The following is a 23590-nucleotide window of genomic DNA, read 5'->3' as shown; positions in this document are numbered from 1 at the left end:
TGCACCTTTCAATGATGGCAGGTTAGCAGAGGGTGGCGCTTGTCTGCCACTAACACATCCACTCTTGTTAGGAACGTCTCTGTGACCTGTCCCAGTTTCCCAGCTCTGGAAGAGGGCCTCTGAGGGGGCGGGCAGTACCTCTCTCTGTCCTCGCTTTTCTAGTGCTGAATTGCCCAACTTCACTGTTGTTTCTGAAGACCACACAGGGAAGGAAACTCATTTACTGAACCTACTAAGCGCTGGGAACTTTTTAAGTATGATTTCATCTGATCCGCTCAGCCGCATTATAAACAAGGTCCTACTAGTCTATATTTTATATAAACAAGAAGTGTTGCCTGATATTTGATGGCACTATGAAACTCTGAGACTGTGTTAATAAAATTAACCTTGGATTGGGCAGAGCCAGTGACTAGTTGACAAGAATTGCCCATAGAGAGTACGGAGGACCTGGTAAGATGGATGGATAGAGAGACACAGGAAGGAGTAGGGAGGGACTTAGAGATTCTCGATCTTTTTGGTTTGTGACAGTGTGGAGGCTCTCTCTCTCTCTCTCTCCCTCTCTCTCTCTCTCACCCTCCTTTCTCTTTCTTTCTCTCTCTCTGGGTCTATGGCTAAAAAGGAAAGTCAGCTGATTGCTTATTGGTTTCTCTGATCTAGCAGATTTTTATCTCAACATCTTACTCCCGAGTCTTTATTGGAAAATAAAACAACTTAGATTAAATACTACATTTGGAGGACTGGAGAGAGAACACTGGTTAAGAGCACTGGGTGCTCTTCTAGAGGACCCAGATTCAACTCCCAGAACCCACATGGCAACTCACAACTGTCTTTAACTCCAGTTCCATGGGATCTGATGCCAATGCACATAAAATAAGGTTAAATAAGTTTTTTTTTTAAAAAATTACATTTGGTGACTGTGGCCAAGCCAGTGCAGGCAGGACTGGAAATTGTGCCAGGCTGTAGTCTGGATGGCAGTCTAGCCATTGGATGCTGACTGTAGGCCTTGGGTAGTTAAAATAGCAGTAGAATCAGATGTGGCTACTAAGACAGAAAAACAGCAAAGGCCCAGAGGAGTCAATGACTTACCCAAAGTCACCCAGACTCAATTTACAGAATTGAGCCTAGGGCACACTCACTTCCTCGTTTTCTTTATTCCACACTTTGTTTTGTAATATGACTATAGGGACTGGAGTTATAGTTTAGTGGAAGAGTGTTTGCCAATCATGCATGAGGCACCAGGTTCAGTCCTCCAATACAGCTATACACGTGTGTGCTTATGTGGGTATATACGGATCATATATGCATATATAGTGCAGTAGACTTCCTCCGGAGACTACTGTTCAGGCAAACACACCAAGTCATCAGCACAATCTTATTTATTATACCAGAGAAGTAGGGAATTACACAGGCCTATTAAGGACTCACGTATTCCAAGTAAGTTGGATAAATGTGATGTTTGAGCAGCACATAAAGTCATCCCAACACAATATACAGATTTCAGAACACACAAAGAGCTCCTATGCGTGGAGAGGGACCACTCACGACAGCTAATGCAAAAATGCAAATCCAGTCTGTTTCCTCTCCCATCCAGCCCCATCTCCCTAACCTACCGACATCAACATTTGCCTGATGCTGGGACGATTTGAAACCGAGGAGGGCCCTGCGTCTGACTCTGGGTTATAGGAATCAAGGGGTTCCAGCTGATCTCGAACACTCAGTTGTTTACTTGGAGACATAGGGAGTACGGCTCACTGTAGTGTTGAGGTGAGACGCTCCTTTAGCTGCAGCGTCTGGATCCCCTTTCCCAGCGCCCGTGCCCGTGCGTATGCTGGGCCAAATGACTCAGCCAAATGGCTCGGACTCCCGCAGCCAACTCAGCTCCCGAAGAACACAGCTGCGCTCAGCCTCCTGTCTCCACTCGGCTTCAGTTCCTCATGGGGCAGAAGTGTGATTCTGATCCTTTTTAATGAGGGCTGTGGGAACTGGCCCGGATTCTGAATTTGATGCACAGAACAAATTGGTTTGCTTTGCTCCCCTCTTACCGTCTCAGCCTTTAGAAGCTCATGGTTTTTCGGCATGAGCAGTGGGGGAAAGGCACTACCCCAATCCAGAGCCTAGGAGTGGGCATTTCCAGACATGTTTGAAGCCACGAGAACTCTGGATGCTCAGACTGGGCATTTAGCCACTAGAGGCCTGGCCTCACTGGGGTCATAATCCCTGCCACGAAAAAGGTCTTTCATTTAACCGTGGCCTCCAGAGCAGGGTACCTTAAAAGAGCCCCTGATGGTGAAAATGCGGTTAGGATTTCTAGATATCTTGTTTTAAGTTTCTACTCTGTCTCATGCATGCACGCTGTCAGGGACAGCTCATTTTTCTTCTGAGAGGAGCTGGTGATCAGTGAAGTTTGGGGATCACAGATTGACAGGTATGAAGAACAAGTCTTCCCTGGATTCTGAGGTGGGGGATGTCATAGGGACAGCGTGGTTGGGTTGGTGTCAAAAACCACCACTGATGGGGGTAGAGCCCTACAGGTTTGAACCGGACATGGGACCTATTGGCCAGGGACTGTCGCTCTTCTCTGTCACTGACTGCAAATACTGCACTCACTCACAGGCAGAACAGGGGTGGGCTGGGCTTAGATGTTTCCACGTGAATGCTGAATGGAGCAGGGGGTGGGACAAGCAGGAAGGGGTGAAGAGGTGGCCTCTAGTACAGGAAGGGGGGGGGCTCTTGACCCAACTCCCTGGTGGGGAAGTATTACGCATCAAACATCTAGATCTTCAGAATAGGTATCGGGGTTTTCCTGGGACCGAGTCACCACCTTGAACTGACGCCGAAGGAAGCCGCCATAGCGCTTCTGGTTGTCCCACTTCAGCTTGGGCCGAATGCGCCGCAGGAAGCCCCCGTAGCGTTTGTATAGGTCCTCATGCCCTACCGGCTCCCCATCCTGACCCCCATCCTCGTCCCCGGCCATCTCTGAGCTCCTCTTGGGGTATTTGCGCAAAAAGCCACCATAGCGTTTGTCCTGTTTCCTCAAGCCCTCCTCGTTGAAATGCAGTGCGTCAGTCTGCGTGGCTCCGTCATTCATCTGCTCGGCACCCACCAGCAGCTCAGACTCCTTTCCATCCCCAAACCTGCCCGAGAGAGCCCTGAGGTTTTCCTCTGAGACGCTGGTGAGGAATTGCCTTTTCTCCAGCTCCTTCAGGAGGGGCTCCAAGAGCTTGGCCAGTGCACTGTACCCTTCTTCCAAAGCAACCTCGTTATCCGCGTCATCCTTGCCCGGGAGCCCAACGGCAGAGGCGGCGAAAAAAGACAAATAGCGCTGGCATCTCTCCCACTCCTCTGTTGGTGGCACCAGGTCCTGGCATTCCAGGGAGCAAATCTGAAAGGATCCCAAAGAGCACAGAAGTAATGACACCAAATGACTGTCATCATGCGAGAGGTGAGAAATCAGACTTATCCCAAAGGCACAGAGGCAAGGGTGGAAATGCCGAGAGGAGAAGCAAGATCTTCCTAATGCCCTGCACATATGCATACACCAAAGGGTGTAGTTCTCTACCAGAAGTGGAGGGGACGGCTAACACTTTAGAAACAGAGGTTCAGAACAGCAGGAAGGATACGCATAGGGAATGGGAGGGGTCTATACACCTGCGCATGTGTCCTGGGGGGGATCATAGGATCTGCTTCATAGTGCTGTAGGGAGCATTCAGTCACCTCGATTATAATGGTAGTGACGGCAGTGGGCAATGCTGGGACTTGAATTCTGAAGGTCTGAGGCTGGAGTCCCCATGTGTCGCCACATTGCTCCCCCCCCCCCCCCGCAGTGAGCAGGACACACTGCGCGGCTCAACGGATGTAGACTAGACTCAGAGAGTAAACACTTGCCATCATCATGATCTCAGAGAATCGCTCTCGGTTTGTAGATGAGGAGAGTGAGACTCGGAGAACCGTTTCAGAGTGAGGGGGCTAGAAAGGGCCAGAATTCAACCTTGCGGGTTGTCCACCACAGTACAGCCAACTCGGCTGCAGTCCACCTGCAGTGCAGGGTGAGGCATGTGGGGGAGGGTGGCCCAGAGCAGCACCAACAGAGCAGGACCAGGAGAGGGGCGGAGGCTCCAAGCCCACCAAGTGCATCCTGACAGGGATGACCGAATTTTGAGGTGACTATCAGTCAGAAACAGAAGCCTTGGAATGTGTACCCAGTGCTGCAGACAGCACATCGAGCACCCAAATGGTCTACACCCTGTTGCCAAGCACTTGGCTGCCTGGAAACATGGTCTCTGTGCAGGCCTGGGGGAGCCATGGTGATGAAGTCTGGACTGCAATGGGAACTAGACAGCAGCAGACCCTGGTCCCCACCGGACTGGAGGGCAGGAGAGGCCATGAACGATGCAGTAGGTGCAGCAGACTCAGCAGCTGCCCAGATGTGCTACCTCCCGTCTCTGGGCTCCACCCACAACTAGAATGGTATGGAGAAGCTTTGCCGAGACCTACCAGGGGGTTGATAGGATGGGGCCCGTCCTGAGGCCTCACTGCACACAGGGAGCACAGGGACAGGCAGTCCGCTGCATCGTCGGAGGGCACCACCGCGAGGAGGCAAGCCGCCAGCATCAGCACAGACCACGCCATTCTGCCTCACTCTTTTGCTGGAGAGGGAGAAGGACAAGATGGTGAAGTTGTCCTGAGCTGACAAGGCCACATCTCTTACTCACGTCTCTGTGTAGGAGCAGCATGAGGCGGGCGGGCATTCTCCTTCCTGTCGAGTAGTCAAGGACACAGAAGCTGGGGTGGGAAAGTGGGAGTCAAGGCCACGGAATAAGGGCTGACGGGAGGGCTGAGTAATCACTGCCGTTGGGAACTTTTCTCTGTTCACAATCCACGCAGCAGCTCTGCAAGGCAGGCTGTGCTGTAGTTTTCACTGGACAGGTGGGGAAGCTGAGGCACAGGAAAATGGTTCCACACAGCTAGGAAGCTGGGGAGTCAGGGCTCGATTGGGTCTGTCCAACTGCAAGACACACCTGGGCTATCACCAACCGGAAGGTGTGCAGTATGACCTGAGTCCCCAAGCTGGAATGATCTATGATCTCTCTCTCTCTCTCTCTCTCTCTCTCTCTCTCTCTCTCTCTCTCTCTCTCTCTCTCTCTCCCTCCCCTTCTTTCCTTTTCTGTCTCCTAGTCTCATTCTCTGTCTCTCTGTCTCTGTCCCTTTTTCCCTCCCTCTCTGGTGCTGGGGATAGAACCAAGGGCCTCATACATGGTAGACAAGCATTGTATGACTGACATACACTCCCGTTCTTACTGGTTTTTGCAAGTTCTCTAGAGCTCGCCCTTTTCTCTTTAGCACTGCTCCTCAGGAGGACCAGAACTCCCCTTCACCCCTCCCCCCCCCTTCACACTGGCCTCCCTCCTTAGCTTCTCGGATTGGAGCATGAAATACCCTTCTCGGCTTAGTAATTCGGAGAAGGCACCCACAAAGTGGAGTAAAGCCTCAGCCTCTGCCTCACCGTCAGACACTCTCTGTCTGACCCCACCCCTAACCCCAACAGTGAGGTCTGGGATCTCCTCTCTCACCTCCTGGCCTTGCACGTGCTGATTTTTCTTCCTGGGGAGCTTTCCCCCTCCTTTTATGTCTTCCTTCCTTGATTAGGTCTCACCTGCCAGTAACTTGTACCGTCTCCATCGCCATAGTGCACCCCCTAACTAGCCGAGCAAGCACTCCGCCCCTTCAGGCATGCAGGCACACACATACACACACACACACACACACACACACACACACACACACACACACACACTGAACAGAGAGACTCTCTCTTGTCCTCTGCAGTACTTGCTGGTGGGCCTCAGACAGGCTAAGTTTGTTCCTGTCTCACTGCCCTTGTTTGTTTTCTTCCTCTGAAGTATTCTGACCTCAGGTTTTCACAAGACTGCCTCTCTGTGTTAAATAAACTAAATGTCACAGGGCCGGACAGGCTCACACTGGCTGAGGTATCCGCCTTTACCATTTCCCCCAACTAGAACGTTAGTTCTCAGAGGCACTGACTTTAGCTGTCTTAGCTTTTTATCCCAGCATTTAAAACTCCAGCCAATACATAGGCCCTTAGTAAGTGCTTGACCTGTGGACTGATGGATTATAAGGAAGCTTATTATAACTGTCCCTTTTGAGAGGGGAATATGGGTGTGGTTGGAAGGAAGGGGCATGAGAAAGACTGGAGGGAGGACAGGAAAGAGGAAAATCATGTAATTATATTTCAATTGGGGTAAAAAATTAAAGTTGTCCCCCTCACAGCCAATTTTTAAAATATTTTTATTTTATTTTTAACTATATGTCAGTATCAGGTGGGGTATATATATTTCAGATACCTATGGAGACCAGAAGAGGGTGCCCTGGATCCCCCAGAGCTGATGTGACAGGCAGCTGTGAGTTGCCTGGCATGGGTGCTGAGAACCTAACTGGTGATGACATAAGTCACAAAACAATCCCACACCAATATGGGGTCCTTTGCAAATTCAGTGTTCATCCCAACCACTGACTCAGCACTCTGGCTTCGTCAGTCAACTTTTTATGGTCAAATCACCATGTAGTTCCTGCAAGCCAAACGGTGAGACCCCAGAGACCCCTAGCTGGCCAGCTGGGGGGGTTTTACTCTCTTCCCCACATAGACATCCTGACCTACTGTCTCCAAGAAAAGAGACACTGTCTGCTCTCCTCCTGCAAACTGCCCTCTCTCTTCTGATGTCCAGGAGCTTCAAAGATTCCACCCATGAGCCCAAACCCTGGAACACACTCCAGAACAGGTCTCCTCTCTCGAAGCACGCAGTAGGCTCCCCAACCAGAGCCTTCCTGACCATTGTCTCAGGTGCCATCATTGAGCTTCTCCTGCCCTAAGCCCCTATGGCGGTGCTTCTGTTGCAGGGAGCTGGGGTGCAGAGCCCACTCTGTTGATTCTCTCCAGCTAATAATTGCAGTTTCTAGAACAGGTTTAGTCACCAACAGCTAAGTCTTCCACGAGTCCCAGCAACAATTTGCAGAGCCCTGACTCTAAGCCCAAGCCTAGTCTACCCACTCGCTGAGAGGTAGGCGTGATTGGCCCACTTTAGAGAAGCAAAAACTGGTGTCAGGAGCTTGATAGTTTGTCCTAAGTTCTATGCAACTGTAGGCCAGACTGCAGGTCCATGTGCTTCTCCTGAGACTGGGCTCAACTGCTGCTGGCACAGGGAAGCTCAGAGTAGAAAATGCAGAGAGCTATGCCTATGTACCCTATGAGTTTCCACGTCCCTCGGGTTAGTGCCCTGTTCTATCAGAGGAGAAAATCAGAGGTCTGGGCAAGCGAATGTTCCATTTACATGCAGACAAAATAAAAGGTTCATGGTTTGTGGGGGGGGGGAGCTTGTTTTGTTTTTTGGTGTGTGTGTGTGCACATGTGCGTGTGTGTGTGTTGTTTTTCTGATACTAAGAATAGCTGACCTGACCCATTATAATATTTGAGCAAATGAAAGCACTGGTGATCCAGTGTCAGTCTCTAACACCTGTTGGGAGACTTCCAAAAGCACCAAGCTCTAAAATAGACCCAATTTCGAACTCTCTATACAAAACTGGTATCCCCCTAGACACAATCTCCATGGTAGCCAGGGACTCTCTGGACACTCTCATCTGACCCAGTTCTGTTCCAGCCTCTCAGGCTCCATAATGCCTCCCAGAGGTCTGACTCCTTCTGCCTATACCCAGCAGCCTTCCCAACGCAGAGAACCTCTATTTGCAGAGTGCACACTGTATGTCTTTCTGTGCTCCATCCTGAACATATCTTAACATGAGGAAATCCTCGAGATAACCCCATAATGCTGAAGCAATATTTTCCCCAGCTCCATAACCAAGGGCCAATGCATGCTATCCCCAGCCCTTGCATTCAGAATTCCCTTTGCCCTGAACACTGGTTACCCGTTCCTATTATCTTTGACCTAAATAACTCTCACTGAGTCTTTAGAACTCAGCCTTAGGAATCACCTCCAGGAAGTCTGTCTGGACATGATCTCTCCTTGGAGCTCCTGCAGCCACCCATGCTAGCCCCAGCACATAGTACATCTGACTATCTGAGTCTGACACAAGAGGGGATTTTGTCATTGCAAAGTTTCTGCAGTATGAGTGCGTGTGGTATGCTTGACCATGACAGGGAGGCCACAGTTGAGAAAAAATACATCAAAGAGAAACTGGAGAACTAAATGCCAAGAAGGGGCAGGGGCCAGTTTGTGCCAGCTTCGTGGGCCTAGCTATAGTTTGCATTTGTTTGAAACATCATGAGAGGACCAGAGAAGTTTGTGTGATTGATGCATGGATGGATGGATAGATGGATGGATGGACAGATGGGTGGACGAATGGATGGATGAATGGGCAGATGGGTGGGTGGATGATAGATGAATGGGTCCGAGAGCCCCATCCAGGACTCAGATGAGACCAGAAGTTCCATACAAGTTTGTTGATTGAATAAACAGACATTTTAAAGCTGGGAGTTTTCCAACCGGGGAGAACCTTTATTTCCAACTTGTTTGGAAAAAACGTCAAAAGCCTTTGAGGCATTGGACTTGCATCTCACTTTGGTCCTAGTCATAGGGGGACATACTCACAGACCAGTCCCCACTGTCCCTGCAAAGCACCGAATAAACACTTGTCTCTGCCACACTTGGAAGGCTGACTCAAACAACTTGGGAAAGCAACTTGAGATGAGAGGTGTTAGATGGTTTTGAGAAGGCGGCCCCTCCAATCCCGCTGCAGGCCACTGAGTCTGCTCAGTAGGAGAGCAGAGCACAGACTCCAGCTAGCCACTTACCACCACTTGGAGAAAAATTTCCTTTACTAGACAGTGGGGCTAATAACAAAGGGTTTAGGGGTTGTTTAGCCATCAGGTGAGAGACCGTGTAGGCACACTAAACCTATGCCTGGCACACATCGGGCACTTTAAATAAAGTATAAAGGGATGGTCTGGTCTTATTATCCAGAGTTCCTTGAAAGAGTGGGTTTTGTTTTGATTTCATTTTTTGTCCTCTACCTAGCTCTGAGATATTTCTACTGTAGTCAGCTGGGGCTCCAGAGGCAACAAGCATTTTTATTTGAAAAGCCAGGGAGGAATAATAATAGCATGATTTAACATCACAATTATCTCTGGGAGCAATGTATGCATATGATTATGTCTATTTGGAGGAAGAGGAAATGGGAAGAGGGAAGAATGAAGTCATTTGCTTAAGGTCACACAATGAGTCAGGAGAACCTCCAGCTCTCACACCCACCTTGACACATGTCAGTGTTTCTGTGACCCTCCGGTGACAGCCTCGCTGGAATCTATCAAACTGTGAGCCACTGCTCTGGGCCAGACGCCTCCAGATGGCCCCTCAAGGCAGGCTGTCAGTAAAGGCTCAGGCTTCAGAGGAGAACTGCCCTGGTGGCAGGACTGGAATCTGTAGCATCCTCCACCTGGAGGCCAAATGCTTTATATCTTTGATAGGAATCACCTGCATTTGTGATCTGGGCACTGTCAGCCCCACTTTTTAGGTGGGAATGCAGTAACTCAGAGAGATGGGAACTAGGCATGACATTAATCCACCGATTGCACCCGCTGTCCAGAGGTATAGGGACACATGGCATGTCCTGTGGGCTAACCCCCAGACTGTCACACTCCTGAAGATGAAACCACTTTGGGACTTTTCACCTTAATAGAAAGTAGCAAGTTCATTTTTGTGAGTTCTCAAGGGGCTGCCAACAGAAGGCTCTGAAACTGGAGGATGCCCCTTATTGAGAAATGCTCACTCATAGAGGAGGGGCAACCAGTTTGCAGAATGGCTTTAGTTCTGAGCAGAAAATGAGCCAATCTTTTGTTCAGCATGTATCAAAGCACAGACATAGGACCAGGCCTTGCCCAAAGGTCATCACATTTGCTGAGCAGAGAGACAAATAGAAATACGGGTCCTGCAGCCCAGGCCCCAATGGTCACGGTCTCGGTGACATCATTAGCTGCAGTTCTAAAGGAATGTGTCTCCGCTGTCAGATTTGTAATGGGGTCTCCTCCCCCCTCCCTTATTGTCGTTTGGTGCATTTGTAGGATAAGGAGAAAGAAAAACGGAGAACGAGAGGTCAAGGAGAGAGATGAAGAGTCAGAGTAAAGGGACACGAGTGGGTGGGAGGGCAGTGCAGATACCGGGGAAAGAGAGGGCGGGGCTGAGAGGAAGCAAGGAAAAGGAGGTAAATGCCAGTGTCCTCTTCTGCCTCTCCCCAAATCTGCTACATAGTAACAGCTCAGGAAACCCTTATCAAGTTAAATTGAATCTTACAGGAATAAGACTGGGAACACAGGCAGGTGAAGCTACCGTAGACACATCTCCTCTGGTGAGTATGTCTGCAAGTCGTAGCCAAGCATTCTGGCAAGTGGGGTAACTGGGGTGGAGTGAGGAGAAAACTCCTGAGCATGTCACCTGCCTCAGATATGAGAGCTGTGGTGGGGGCGTGGAGTAGGATCCAGGCTGGGCTGCAAAGGACCTGGAGACATAGCTCAGCCTGACGTCCCTATCTCTTCCCACTGTGGTCAGCTCTGTCTCGGTGAAGTTGTTTTAACACCATGTCAGACCCCTAAGATCTGCCAGTCACTTAGGAGCCGAGATGAGCAAGTGGGTGAGGGAAATCACCTGCTGACTGCCCTTCCTCAGATATGCACTGAAACCAAAGCAGCGATGACCCCTCGAAGAATAAAAGTGAGATATGAAATATAGAAAAGATGGGCCAGGATATCGGGGGCAGCGATGAGATGTCAGGGAGGGATTTCATTGTCAGGGGAGGGCAGATAAAGAAATGAAGTCATCTGTAGGGGTGCAGAGAGGAACACTGGCCCCAGAAAGATCTGAGTTTTAGTCATATTTCCCTGGAAGAGCACACGGCAGCATGGAATGGGGTGACCGAAGATGTCATATAAGAAAAGGAAGGGGGGGGGGCTCATTCTGAAGCCCGCCATTTTGAATCAGCAGAGAGTTGGCCATGCATTTACTGAGTGCCTACCAAATACCAGGTGCATACAGCCTCCCTTCGGAGCCTCACGGAGATATGAGGGAAAGGACATTATTATTATTATCTGCATTATATCAGTGAGGAAATTAAGACCCAGAAAAGGAAAAGAATTGTTGCAAAATTACCCAGCAAGGGAAGGCTGGCTACGGAGTTTAAACTCAGTCTAGGCTCAGGTGTGGCCACGCACTCTCAGGTGATACCTGGGAAATTCTTGAAGTAGCGCTCAGGGAATCCTGTGAGTTTTCACAGTCTTCCGTGTGCTTTCTCAAACACCCCAGAGCGAAGCACTTGAGCAGCCTGCTGCAGCAGAACTGGGGAGCCTACCACACAGCTGCTGTGGGAGCTCTGGGACACCCCAAACTCAGCTGTCAGCTACTCGGGGAGACAAGGAGAGTCGCCTGCCACCCAGCATTCTTAGCACAGTGAGGACAAAGCAATGGGCTCAGGAGTGTGTGGGTAAACACACACACACATACACCAGCACCATAACTCACCCGTTGTGGCTGCTTCAAGGACTTCCCCCGCACAGATCTCAAAGCCTGGGGAAGAATGACCTGCAAAAACAGAACAAAAGGCAGAGTGGGGTGAGATGAGGCAGTGGTGAGGGGTGCAGGGAAGGAAGGTGAGCAGTGAGCAGGAGGAAAGCCCCCACGAGAAGGAACGGAAAGGGATTGACGTCAGGAAAGGTTTCGCAACAGATCTTGACAGCCATGCCTGTCAGATTAGGAGGATGAACGGTGTCTATTTCACCAACCCTTGGCAGAAGGGCGATAATGAGAGTTCGCTGTCTGTGGGAGGGTGCTTGAAACCAGATCCAATAACCTAAAGAGCTTGGAGGCTTTATTAAGGGATACTTGTAAACCTTGAGAGGTTCTCAGAAAAAAAAAAAAAAAAAAAAAAAAAAAACCAGCGAAAGTAACAAGCCACAGAATTTACTGTTCAACCATGGAGTGGTCTCCAGCCACCTTCTCTGAAGCTCGCCAGCTTTATTACTAATGTCAAACTTTGGGGTTCCACAATACTTCTTTGGATGTGGGCATTGCTATAAGAGAGCCCATGGCTTTCCCCAAGCGAGCTTCCTGCAGCCTAACTTAACTGCCTCCGGCGTAATTTACATGAACGCAACAAGTCTTTTCAAAGTAAAATTGGCGAGCCCTGCTCGGCCGGCTCGGGTGTCTAGCCACGCTCCCACAGCCTCCATTCGGAGTAACATCATAGCAAATTAGCACCTCATCAGCGATTAAACATGAATTAGAAAGAATAAAAAAGACGGACGGCGCTTGTTTACGCGTTGATGGTGCCGCTCCACACTTGGCAAATGCCGAGTCCCGGACCTCATTAACGTTCCCAGTCCTTGTTCTCTAAGTCCGGTGAGGCTGTTAACCTTTAAAATCCGGCTAATTAGTGAAACCTCTTGGTCTTCCGCCCAGGTTGCCCCCTTCCCCTCAGACCCTGGAAACTAGCATGGGGACCGCTGTGTGGCAGAGCTTAGGCGCAGCTAGCACCTGGGTAAGTCAGGACTGTACAGGGCTTGGGTTCTAGAGGGCAGGCAGCTCTTAGGACTCCCTGACCTGGCTTTTGTCAACTAGCCTTGAAAGGACGACTTTCTGCTCTGAGTAGTCAGAACCAAACCTGACTTCTCCCAGCCCAAGCTCCCACGGGTCCCTCTGCCTGGCGTCAGGGGCAGATGCGTCAAGCCAGCATGCCTGAGCTGCCTGCAGATCTTACCTGTATATTGCTTTGTCCCTGGTATTCTGGCTGGTCGGGTGGTCGGGTGGCCGATCCAAGAGTCAGGAGGCACCCTGACTCTAGCTCAGAGAAGTGCCACAGAGGAAGCTGTGAGGGCTACCAAGTCCCCTTAGAATGGCAGTTCTGGAGCCTTTCCCCCCCTTTTATGGATGAGAGTCTCCCCCTGTCGCTCAGCCCTCTTGCGCTTGCTAGCACAGCACACGCTGCCAGGAGCCAATGGGGAAATGGCAAAGCAGTCAGAGCTCAGACCCCCCAGGCCCTTCCACTCAACTCCCTGGGCCTGGGTGAGACACAATAGCTGGTGATGGGATGTGGGGGAGGACGCAAGTGCGCAGTCTGGGGGTGGATTCGCAGTGTAGTGCTGTTTGTCACTTCCAATCCGGCCACTTTCCGCATTTCCCGGAGAGTGTCACAGGAAAGCAGAGACAAAGGTGGGGAAAGGCAGAGACAGAAAGATGGAGAGACTGAGTGAAATAGAAAGGCAGAGAGAAAGTCAGCAGACAGAGAACGGAAACAGGCGGGGCTGAGACACAGGAAGAGTGCAGACAAAGCAAGAGGAAAAGAGAAAAAGACGCACAGCCACAGAGGCTCTCGGAGACTAGGAGGTAAAGAAGGACAGAGAGTCAGAGAAACAGAAATACTGGGACAAGGAAGGCTGTCTCAAAATATAGGGACCAAGGAATGTCTTGGAGTGCCCACAACAGTTCTTGGCTATGGAAAAGGAACACTCAGCTCCATGTTGGCTGGGTCACACGCACACACTGAGAAGAGTGCACAGTTGTGTTAGGGTGCCAGTTGACTTGGGCACCTGCCCGAGTTGATGCCAGGCGCTGCCTTTCCCTTACAACCAGGGGCTGCGGTTCGATTTTCAGTTTCCTCTGGCAGTAACAGGGGGAGTCCTCAGAGTCCCGGCTGTGATATATCTGGGAGGGATCACATCCGCCCCATGGGACCCCTCCACCCCGCCATGAGCAGCCTGCAGGGTCTGCACAGCTGGAAACAGCTCCCAGAACATGGGCATCTCTGAGTGTGGAAGAAAACATGCTTGTCTCTTTAGCCAGCAGCACAACTGTTTGCCTCGGCGGGGAGACTGCCAGCGGCTGGCCAGGGAGTGCATGTCATGAACACCTGGGTTGTACCAGGCAGTGAACAAAGATGTCAGGTTTAATTCTCATGTCCTGGCCAGGTGCAGCAGCATAGGCTAGAGAGTTGACTGGCCCCTGAATGTAGCATATCTGTCACCAAGACCTGTCATCCAGACCCAGATGGATCTGGCCCTAACTCCCTACCTACTGGACAATGGCCCACCCCGAGGACTTGGCTCTAGAATGTCCACCTCTGAGACTCAGTCGGTTTGCCAGAACAAGGTAGACAAGAGCAGCTAGTGACACCGGCAGTCTGGCTTTAACTTCTGCCTCTGCCACTCACCAGTGCAGAGTACTGAGACAAGTTAATAGATTCGGCCTCAGTTTGCTCATCCGTAGAATGGGGAAAAGAGCCCCCATTGGGAGCTTGCCATAGAGAAAAGAGGAAATGCCAAGAACGTCTGCCGTCGCTGGCACATGCCCAGCACTTCCTCACAGCTGCCCTCGTGGTTGCAGTGATTAGCTCAATCGTGCTCGGTCTGATGCACCAGCCATGCTTCACGCTTCTCTGGGGCATCAGCCTCTTCCTGCCGCTGGGCCATCTCATGCTCTCATACACCCAGGATGACAGAAGGGGCCATTTGGTGAGTACCTAGCACATCCCAGCACATCCCAGACATCATCACTTGTTTCGCCGGAGCCTCAGCAAAGCCACCCCGTGATGTGGTTGTCACAATGTAGCCTTGCGTGACTAAGCAGCTGCAGTCTGGTGTAGTGACAGTTATGCAGGGCGAGTGGGGAGGTCCCATATGCCCTGTCCCTCTGGCTGTGACTCCAGGCCCCCTGCTCTTTCTCATCTCCACCCTAATCTTTCCTTCTGCAGGACTCCTCTTCCATGGTGAACCAAGGGCTGGCTCTGACAGGCAGGAACGTACACTTCCAGGCACTTGCCCGGCATCTGGTAGCCATGTCTCAGGCTGTCTTCCTGCTTGCCGAGCTGGAGCTCCCAGTGTCTCTAGTCACTGCTACCCGAAGATCTCACAACCTGAAAATGAGCTGTTTCTTCATCCTCAAGATCTAACTCTCATGCCCTCTGCTCCTATTCTCTTTAATTCCCCCTCCCTTCTCCTAATCTCTACCGACGTAAGCTCTTGGCAATAACCTTGGAATAGACCAAGAATCCTAGAAGAGATGGGGTGACGTCATTCCCTTAGCTGGAAATCAGCAGACGCTAGAGAGAGAAGTGGGAGATGCTACATCATAAAGAGATGCGCAGGCAGAGATGCTCAGTGTTGAGTAGCCTTTGCCGGAGGCCATCATAGCCTCAAAGCAAATATTTTCGGTATTTATTTTTATCTAAATACACACACACACATGCACGCACGCAGGCATGCACATGCCTAGGCACACACACACAATTATTGTGCACATGTTGCAGAAGGCTAATAACAGACTCTCCTTATCCCTGGAGAACCCTAACACAAAGTTTGTCTCCCTTAGGCCTGGGACACACACCCCTCCCACTTGAGGTCCTAACGCAGGCCTCTGAGCACCATTGAAGGGAAAGAGGAAACCGGGCTCCCTGGACTCTCCTGTGGGCTGACTCTATCCATCACAACCGATGGACACCTCATTTAGATGCACAAATGCCCGAGTCATCCTCTGAAGGCAGGGAGATAGCGGCAGCTTTATCTAGTTGTCAGGACTAATCCCTGCGTTCTCTCCTGCGCCTTGCCGCCTGTCCTCGTTAAATGATGATCTCCAGTTCTGATCATGAAATGGACAAGAAACAAAGAACAAAGTGAAGGAAATGCTTGAAACAATCAACCCTCAAGTTTGCTGTTAGAAAGGTTTCAGGAAAATCACGTTAGAAGACAGAAAAATAAAGGAAACAAAGGCAGCTCTTATTGCTGCAAACCTCTCTCATCCATCAGCTGTCCTGTGATCAGCTGTGACCCTCACCTTCTGCTTGCAGACTAAGAAATAGGCTGGGAGATGGAAAACAAACAAACCACCTCGGAATAAGCCTATCCCAGTGTGAAAAATAATGAAGACTTTAAAACACCAAAGGAAAAAATAGGAAAAGACACTCGAAGATGAAAGGACTTTCCAGGATCACTGATTGGACGAATCAATACCGAGAAAATAGCTATCTTATCAAAAGCAATATCAGAATCCCGAGGTAGTTCTTCACGGAAACATAAAATACATTAAAATCCCTGTGTGAGTACAAAAGATTAAAAGAGTATTTCTTGGTGTATCACCATAGCTGGCTTCCATCATATGCATGGGACTGGTGCAAACACCAGCACATAAATCTGAGAAACACAGTGCAGGACCAGTTACAAATTCTGTAGCTACAGCCACCCGGTCCTTGACAAAGATGGAAAAAGACACAGATCGGAGAAAAGGTAACACTTTCAACAAATGGTGATGGGAAAACCGGACAGTCTTCTCTCTCACCCTGCACAAAAATCTACTTTGAACGCATCAAAGACCTAAGTATAAGACCTGCAACTCCGAAACTTATAGAAGAAAATGTAAGGAAATGTCTTAGTTCCGTTTCTGTGGCTGTGGTTAAACACCATGACCAAGACAACTTAAAGGAGAAAGAGTTATTTGGGTTTATGGTTTCAGAGGGATGAGTCCATCACAACAGGGAGGCTTGGGAGTAAACCATCAGGAATGTAGCAGGAGCCAGAAGCTGAGAGACCACACCTGTGAATATAGACACAAAGCAAGGTGGTGGGGAGCAAATAGGAAATGGGGTGAGACTACATATCTCAAGGCCCACACCCAATGATTTACTTCCTCCAGGAAGACCACACCCCCTCAACCTCCCAAGTAACACCACCAACAGAGGATCAAGTTTGTAAATACCCAAGCCTATAAGGGACATTTCTCATTCAAAGCGTCATATTGCTCACGGCCAATAAAATGCATTTAGTCTAACTTCAAAAGTCCTCCTACTCTTTGGCAGTCTCAACACTGTTTACAAATAACAAAGTTCAGAGTCTTTTCTGAGACACAAAACAATCTATTCAAACTGTAACCCCTGGTAAGGTAAAAACATACAATGGCTTGGAATATCCCTTACCAGTCCAGAACAGAGGAATGGGAGCATAGTGAGGAAATGCTGGACCAAAGAAAGACCTAATCCCAGCAGGGCAAACACCACATTCTGTAGCTGCACATCTGATGTACAGGACATTCGTTTTAAAGAGCTTCGATGGCTCTGGCCCTCCAGGTTCACTGCCTGCAACATACATCTTTCTCTTGGGGTGATTTCTCTCCCTCTATGGAGCACTCCTTGGCAGATATCTATGGTTCTGACATCCCCAATATCTCGGGGTCTCCACTGAAACCAGGCTTTACTTTCCCAGCTTTGCACAATGGCTTCTTTCTCACAGCCTTTCCCCCTCTCTGGGGGCCTTCAGGCAAGGACTCCCCTGCCCCTGCTTGGCCTCAACAGCTCCCCCAAGTCATAGAGGAAGAACTCAAGAACCCCTTCACTCTTACATTCTTTATGCCTTTAAAGCCAGCACCACATGGCTGATGCTATCAAGATGAGATACCAACTTGGGATGGGCCACTTTGAACAGCTTCTGTTTGGTGTTGCCAAGTTTGTGTCTTCAGAGACCTGAAGGGTGCAGGGGGGGGGGCATGGATTTTTCCCTCACAGCTGTGGCATCTCCAACATCATGGAGTCTCCACCACAACTCTGGCTTCACGTTCACAGTTTCACACAAAGGCCATCCAGGCAGGGAATCCCCTCCCTCAGGCTGCCCGGCCTCAGCAGCTCTCCTTCCCAAGTTGGAAGCTTAACTGGGTCAGATGTTTCCCTGAGGGCGCCTTTCCCTTACTCCAGTGCAGAGCAGACTTCTTTTTTGTTTTGTTTTTTCTCTAGACAGGGTTTCTCTTTGTACCCCTGGCTGTCCTGGAACTAGCTCTGTAGACCAGGCTGGCCTTGAACTCAGAGATCCACCTACTTAATGTTACTAATCTTAACAATTACAGGTCCATTCAGCATAAGCCTCAGCTGTGAGAGTAAGCTTCTTATTATCCTTTGTGTCTCCAAACAGTGAATTTTGCATTTCTTTGTGATCCACTTTTTTTTCACTGTAGGCTTGCATAAGGGTTATCAGTAATTACCATACCACAGATTTAATATCATATAGTCTTGAAATTTCCTCTCCCAGCAGAGAGATTTAGTCTCAGCACTCAGGAGGCAGAGGCTGGCGAATCTCTGAGTTTGAGGTCAGCCTATAGAACAGTGTCTATAGAACAGAGTTCCAGGATAGCCACGGAGACACAGAGAAACCCTGTTTTGAAAACGTAAAAAGAAATAAACTAAGAAAGGAAGGATGAAAGAAAGAAAGAAAGAAAAGAAAAGAAAAGAAAGAGAGAGAAAGAAAGAAATTTCCTCTACCAAAGAAATTAGTTTATTGCTTTTCCATTTAGCCTCAGGCAAGTTCTTAGGGCAGGGGCAAAAGGCAGCTAACTTTTTTTCTTATCAAAGTAGCATATGAGTAGCCTCTGGCCCAGTTGCTATTAAAATAATTGCTTCCTTATGAAACTTCTTGAGCTTGGCCTCTACAATCTAGATTATTCTCATAACTACAGTCTTCCAGCCTCCTACTCTCTTACAGTGTTCAGCCAGTTTTCTAGACCAAAGTTCCAAAGTCTTTCACATTCCTCCAGAAAACAATATAATCAGGTTCTTTAGAGCATACCATCCTATGGTACCAATTTAAAATAGCTTAGCTTGCTTTCTATTCTTGTGATAAAACACTGGCCAAGGAAAGGGTTTATTACTCATTACAAGTTAGAGTTCATCAAGAAAGGAAGCCAAGGCAGAGACTCAAGCAGGAACCTGAGGCCCAAACTGAAACAGAACCATGAAGAAATACTGCTTACTGGCTTGCTCTTCCGGCTCACTTTTACCTTCCTTCCTTCCTTCCTTCCTTCCTTCCTTCCTTCCTTCCTTCCTTCCTTCCTGACTCCCTCCCTTCCTCTATCCTTCCCCCTCTCTGTCCCTCCCTCCCCCTTTCTCTTTAAATAGTACAACCTTCTAAAAACAGATCTATTCACTTTTATTTTAAATGTGTGATTGTTTCGCCTGCATGGATGTGTGTGCAGTGCATTCATACCTGGTGCCCGTGGGTAGCAGAAGGAGTTGGTTCCCTTGCAACTAAGTTAAAGATGGTTGTAGCCACTTTGTGGGTTCTATGAGCCAAACTCAGGTTCTCTGCAAGAACAGTAATTGCCTTTAACTACTGGGCTATCCCTCTGTCTCTCCAGCACCTCCACCCCAATCCCAGGCACTCTATTTCTTTCTTTCTTTCTTCCTTTCTTTCTTTCTTTCTTTCTTTCTTTCTTTCTTTCTTTCTTTCTTTCTTTCTTTCTCTTTGTGTTTGTTTGTTTTTTGAGACAGGGTTTCTCTGTATTATACCTTTGGTGCCTGTCCTAGAACTAACTCTTGTAGACGAGGCTGGCCTTGATCTTGCAGAGATCCACCTGTCTCTGCCTCCCAAGTGTTGGGATTAAAGGTATGCACCACCACCCAGCAAATTTTTCTTATATCTTCCCAGGACCACTTGCCCAGAGATGGCACCAGCCACAGTGTGCTGGGCCCTTCTACATCAATCATTAACCAAGAAAATTTCTTACAGACTTGACTACAGGCCAATCTGATGGGGACATTTTCTTAATAGAGATTCCGTCTTCCTAGATCAAAATACATGTGTCAAGTTAACAAAAGATAACCAGAACAAAAAAAAATACTTCATAATATAAACATAGGCAGGGAGCCCTGAATAGACTCCAGTTGATCGATCAGAAAATAATACTGGTAATTGACAATGAGACCTCATGAATTAAAAAGATTTTATACAGCGAAGGAAGAGACAGCTTGCAGAATGGAAAACATCTGCCATCTATATAGCTGACAGAGGACTAATATGTAGGCTATACAAGGAACTGCTAAAACTAAACAAGAAAACAACTCAATTTACTAGGCTAATGAAATTAGCAGACTCTGCAAATATGGAAATTTCAGTTTAGCCTACAACCCCATGAGCCACTAGAGAAAGGCAAATCAAGGTTATAGTGAGATTCTATCACAGCCTAGACGTAAGAGAGCGAGTTGCTGGAGAGATGGCTCAGTGGTTAAGAAGAGCCCTGACTGATCTTCCAGAGGACCCGGGTTCAATTCCCAGCACCCACATAGCAGCTCACAACTGTCTGAAGATCCAGTTTCAGGGGATCTGACGCCTTCACACCAATGCACATAAAATAAAAAAGAGAGAGAGTTGCAAGAGGTGCTGGTGAAGAGGTGAAGAGAGGAAAAGGGACCCGGAACACTGCTCACCAGCTTGTGAACTAGCCCAGCTGTATGGAGCTTCCTCAAAAAGCTGAACGATTTTCTAGGTGATCCAGCTGTACCGCTCCTGTTTACCCAAAGGCTTCCCTAGCTGACACCGCAGAGACACTTGCTCATCAACGTTTACCACAACACCGTCCACACAGGCTCACTTGTGGGATCAACCCCAGTGTCCAACAGCAAAGGATAAAGATAATGGGAATTATCTTTTATGCACAAGGGAATTTTTCAGTCATGAAGAATAACGAAATTACGTTTTCAGGAAGGGGAGGCAACTAGGAGTAATTATATTGTGTACATTAATCCAGTCTCAGAAAGAGAAATATCCTGGGTTTTCTCTCACGTGTGGTTCCTGGATTTTTATACATATGCATCAATTCAGATATGACATGAAAACAAAAGCTAAATTGTCTAGAGCAACAAAGCGGGCTAATGCAAGGTGAGGGAGTGAAAAGGGAGGGTAAGGGATGTGGAGGAATGTCCTCAATGCATAGCACAAACTTATATGAAAATAGCATTGTGCAACAATATCATGTATGATGAATATATATAATGAAAATAAGAAATAGAGTTCATGGCGTGTCCATGCCCACCAGCCACAGAAAGGTATTTTGGTGGGAGGCAGAGAGATCACTTAGGACTTGAGTAGAATGACCTGTCCATCCCTAGACGGCGTCAAGGCTCTGGGTTGTAACAGGGCCACTTTCCCTTCAGTCCTTCCATTACTTATGAAGAGTGTCGCCCTCTAGCGGAGCAACCCTGCTACCGCATGCTAATCACTGCCCCTCATCCCGCTAGGTCCATCCTCACATCAAGTGTATGATGACTGCTAGCTTCTGTGATAGTTGCCAGCTTCCCCTCATCTAATACAAACCCTGTGAAGGCAAATGGGTTGTCTTGCCGAACACCTAGTAGGTGCTTAACAAACATTTGCTGAGTTAGTGACCACAGGAATTCCAAGCGAGGTAAGTGAGCTGAGCAGCAGAAGACAAAGCATGGGGAGAGAAGAGACCTTGCAGGACCCTGAGCCCAGGATAAAAACAGACAGTTCTCAGAACAGACTTGGGAAGCTGCCAGGGATTGGAAATGGTTCTTCCTGTCGACAAAGAATCCAGAGATCCAGAAACAACTTACTCAGCCCTTGAACAAGAAGCATGTCTCAGTGTTTTGATACCAGTTATTCAAATTCAAATTCAACATGATTCCCATCCTTATCAAGCTCATAATCCCGTGAAGGAAACGTGCAGGCATAAGAATATGAAAGAAAGAACTGCAAAAGAGAAGCAGCGTAAGAGACAGAAGCAGCAGCGATATCTCTCTCCTGGCATGCTCAGGAAGGATCCTCTACCCGGGTAACACCTGGGTTGAAAGAATAGGAGCTCACCAAAGACACAAAACTGGGTTTCCTAGAACGCCTCAAAGAACCAAGATTAAGGAAGCAGAGAAATGAAAAACTCACTTAAGACGACATAATTATTATGGTAAAAAATGTTGCCTCAAAATATAAACATGAAATTATCATATGACCCAGCAATCCTACTTCTAGGAATAACCCCGGAAAGACTGGCACTAGGAATTTAAAAGGATAAACACACACCGACTTTAAAAAGCAATCCCACTGGTGAAAGAGTAAGACCCGACAGTCTACGCAGAGACTGCAGTACCATTTGGCTCTGAGAAGGGGTGGGGTCCTGCTATTTGCTGTGGAAGATGAGTCTTAGCATCCCAATGAGGCAAACCCAGAAGGCAACGCCACACAGCAGCAGCCCTGTGAGTCCAGACAGACACATTTGTAAGACAGCAGTAGGGTGGAACTAACTTACTCCTATGCAGAAGGGAGACATACGGAGTCACTGCTCAAGTCTCTGGAAAGAAGAAACAGTTACTAAAATGTACAACGGTTGTAGAACATCATGATGAACTAAACACACAACTTAACACTGATGAACTAAATGTGTAACTCATTACAATGGTAAACCTTGTGTGTACACACACACCCACACAATCTCTCCACAGCAGGATGGCCATATCATCACACAGTTGGGAAAAAGAAACAAATCCTGACCTGATAGTGGGTTTTTTTTTAAAGGATCCAGGAGCTCCTTATACTTTGCTAAGACTCCTGCCTCAGCCCCAGGTCTTCCCATCCACTGTGCCCCCAGGCTCACATCCGTTCATGTAAAGACTTGGGATCTGAAACAAGGATGGACTTGAAGAACTCATGGGATATATCTTTCCTGCAAACAAAAGGAGCTTTCCTCAAGCAAGCCTTGAAGGTTTCTGGAAAGGTGCTGGTCCCTGGTCTATAATGAAAGTCAAGAAACACCGATTCTAATATCTGCAAAAAAGTAATCATCATTAACCACAGGGCAAATCAGCTAAGTGGGAAGAGAGAAGGTCAAGTGTGCAAATGACAAGATGGCCTCCCTTCTGCTATGCTATTTTTATGTGGGCTGCTACCAGAAGGTGCTTCTCACAATCTAGGTGGGTCTTCCCACATGAACTAATCCCTTCTTCAGTGAGGCTCTCTATACTCAGGTGATGCTAATTTGTGGCAAGTTGACATTAAAACCAACCATAACAGGTATCTTGACTACGAAATAAGGTTGGAATGGCCAGGGCAGAGCCAAAAGTATCTACACCAAGGCTTAGCTCTCTCTACAGAACTTCAGGATGGCAACAAAGAACCTGGCTGTAAATAACCAGATGGTAAGAAATGGTCTCTATCTTTTAAAGCTCACTATAGCCACAGGATGCTCAAGGCTATCACTGAGGAATCAGGAAAAGCTGGCAGACATTCTCAGAGAGAAACATTCACTCACCAGGCCAAGAGCTGGCAGAAGCTCCCAATCCTGGCAGCGACTCTAAGCTTTGAGAACCTAATCACCCAGACACCAAGCTAGACATGGAACACATGTGCTCTTGGCCTGAATTTATAAACATGTCATTTCCTAGAAGACAGGGGCTCTTGGGTAGCAACAAAAACACAGAGCTGTGTGCATCTTCTGCCCAAAAATTCACCAGGTGCCAGGAGCAGAGAGGGGGAACAGGAACGAGGAAGAGCTCCATTTCTCATGGACAAAACTTCGCTCAGATTGTTGTCTCAGCAATGGCATTCTGGCCCCTGCTTTATAACTATTTTTTCCTACTTGGAGCCTATCACTCTGCTAAGTAATCTCTATGTACTGCATCATTTAACCCTCACAACAAAGTGGATGTTAGTTTTACCTCCATCTGTCAGAGCAAGAAGTTGAACTTGGAGGCTGGAAGGTGGTGGCATATGCCATTAATCTCAGCACTAGGAAGGCAGAGGCAGACAGATCTCTGT

At 48.3% G+C, this 23590-nt stretch overlaps 1 protein-coding gene across 1 annotated transcript; it reads right to left on the bottom strand.

Moving 5' to 3' along the window:
• Positions 1–1367: 1367 nt before the first annotated feature.
• On the bottom strand, positions 1368–13059 carry Pdyn (prodynorphin). Its single transcript, XM_050133691.1, has 4 exons — positions 12775–13059; positions 11541–11600; positions 4495–4646; positions 1368–3382 (listed from the first exon to the last, which is right to left on the bottom strand). Exons 3-4 carry the CDS (start codon positions 4627–4629, stop codon positions 2765–2767), a joined length of 753 nt encoding a protein of 250 aa, XP_049989648.1. The 5' UTR covers positions 4630–4646; positions 11541–11600; positions 12775–13059; the 3' UTR covers positions 1368–2764.
• Positions 13060–23590: the final 10531 nt, after the last annotated feature.

This window comes from Alexandromys fortis, unplaced genomic scaffold (assembly GCF_014885135.2).
Source record: "Alexandromys fortis isolate MF-2015 unplaced genomic scaffold, M_Fortis_MF-2015_v1.1 scaffold_6, whole genome shotgun sequence".
Taxonomy (NCBI): Eukaryota; Metazoa; Chordata; class Mammalia; order Rodentia; family Cricetidae; genus Alexandromys; species Alexandromys fortis.
This window is presented reverse-complemented; position numbering and strand designations above follow the sequence as displayed.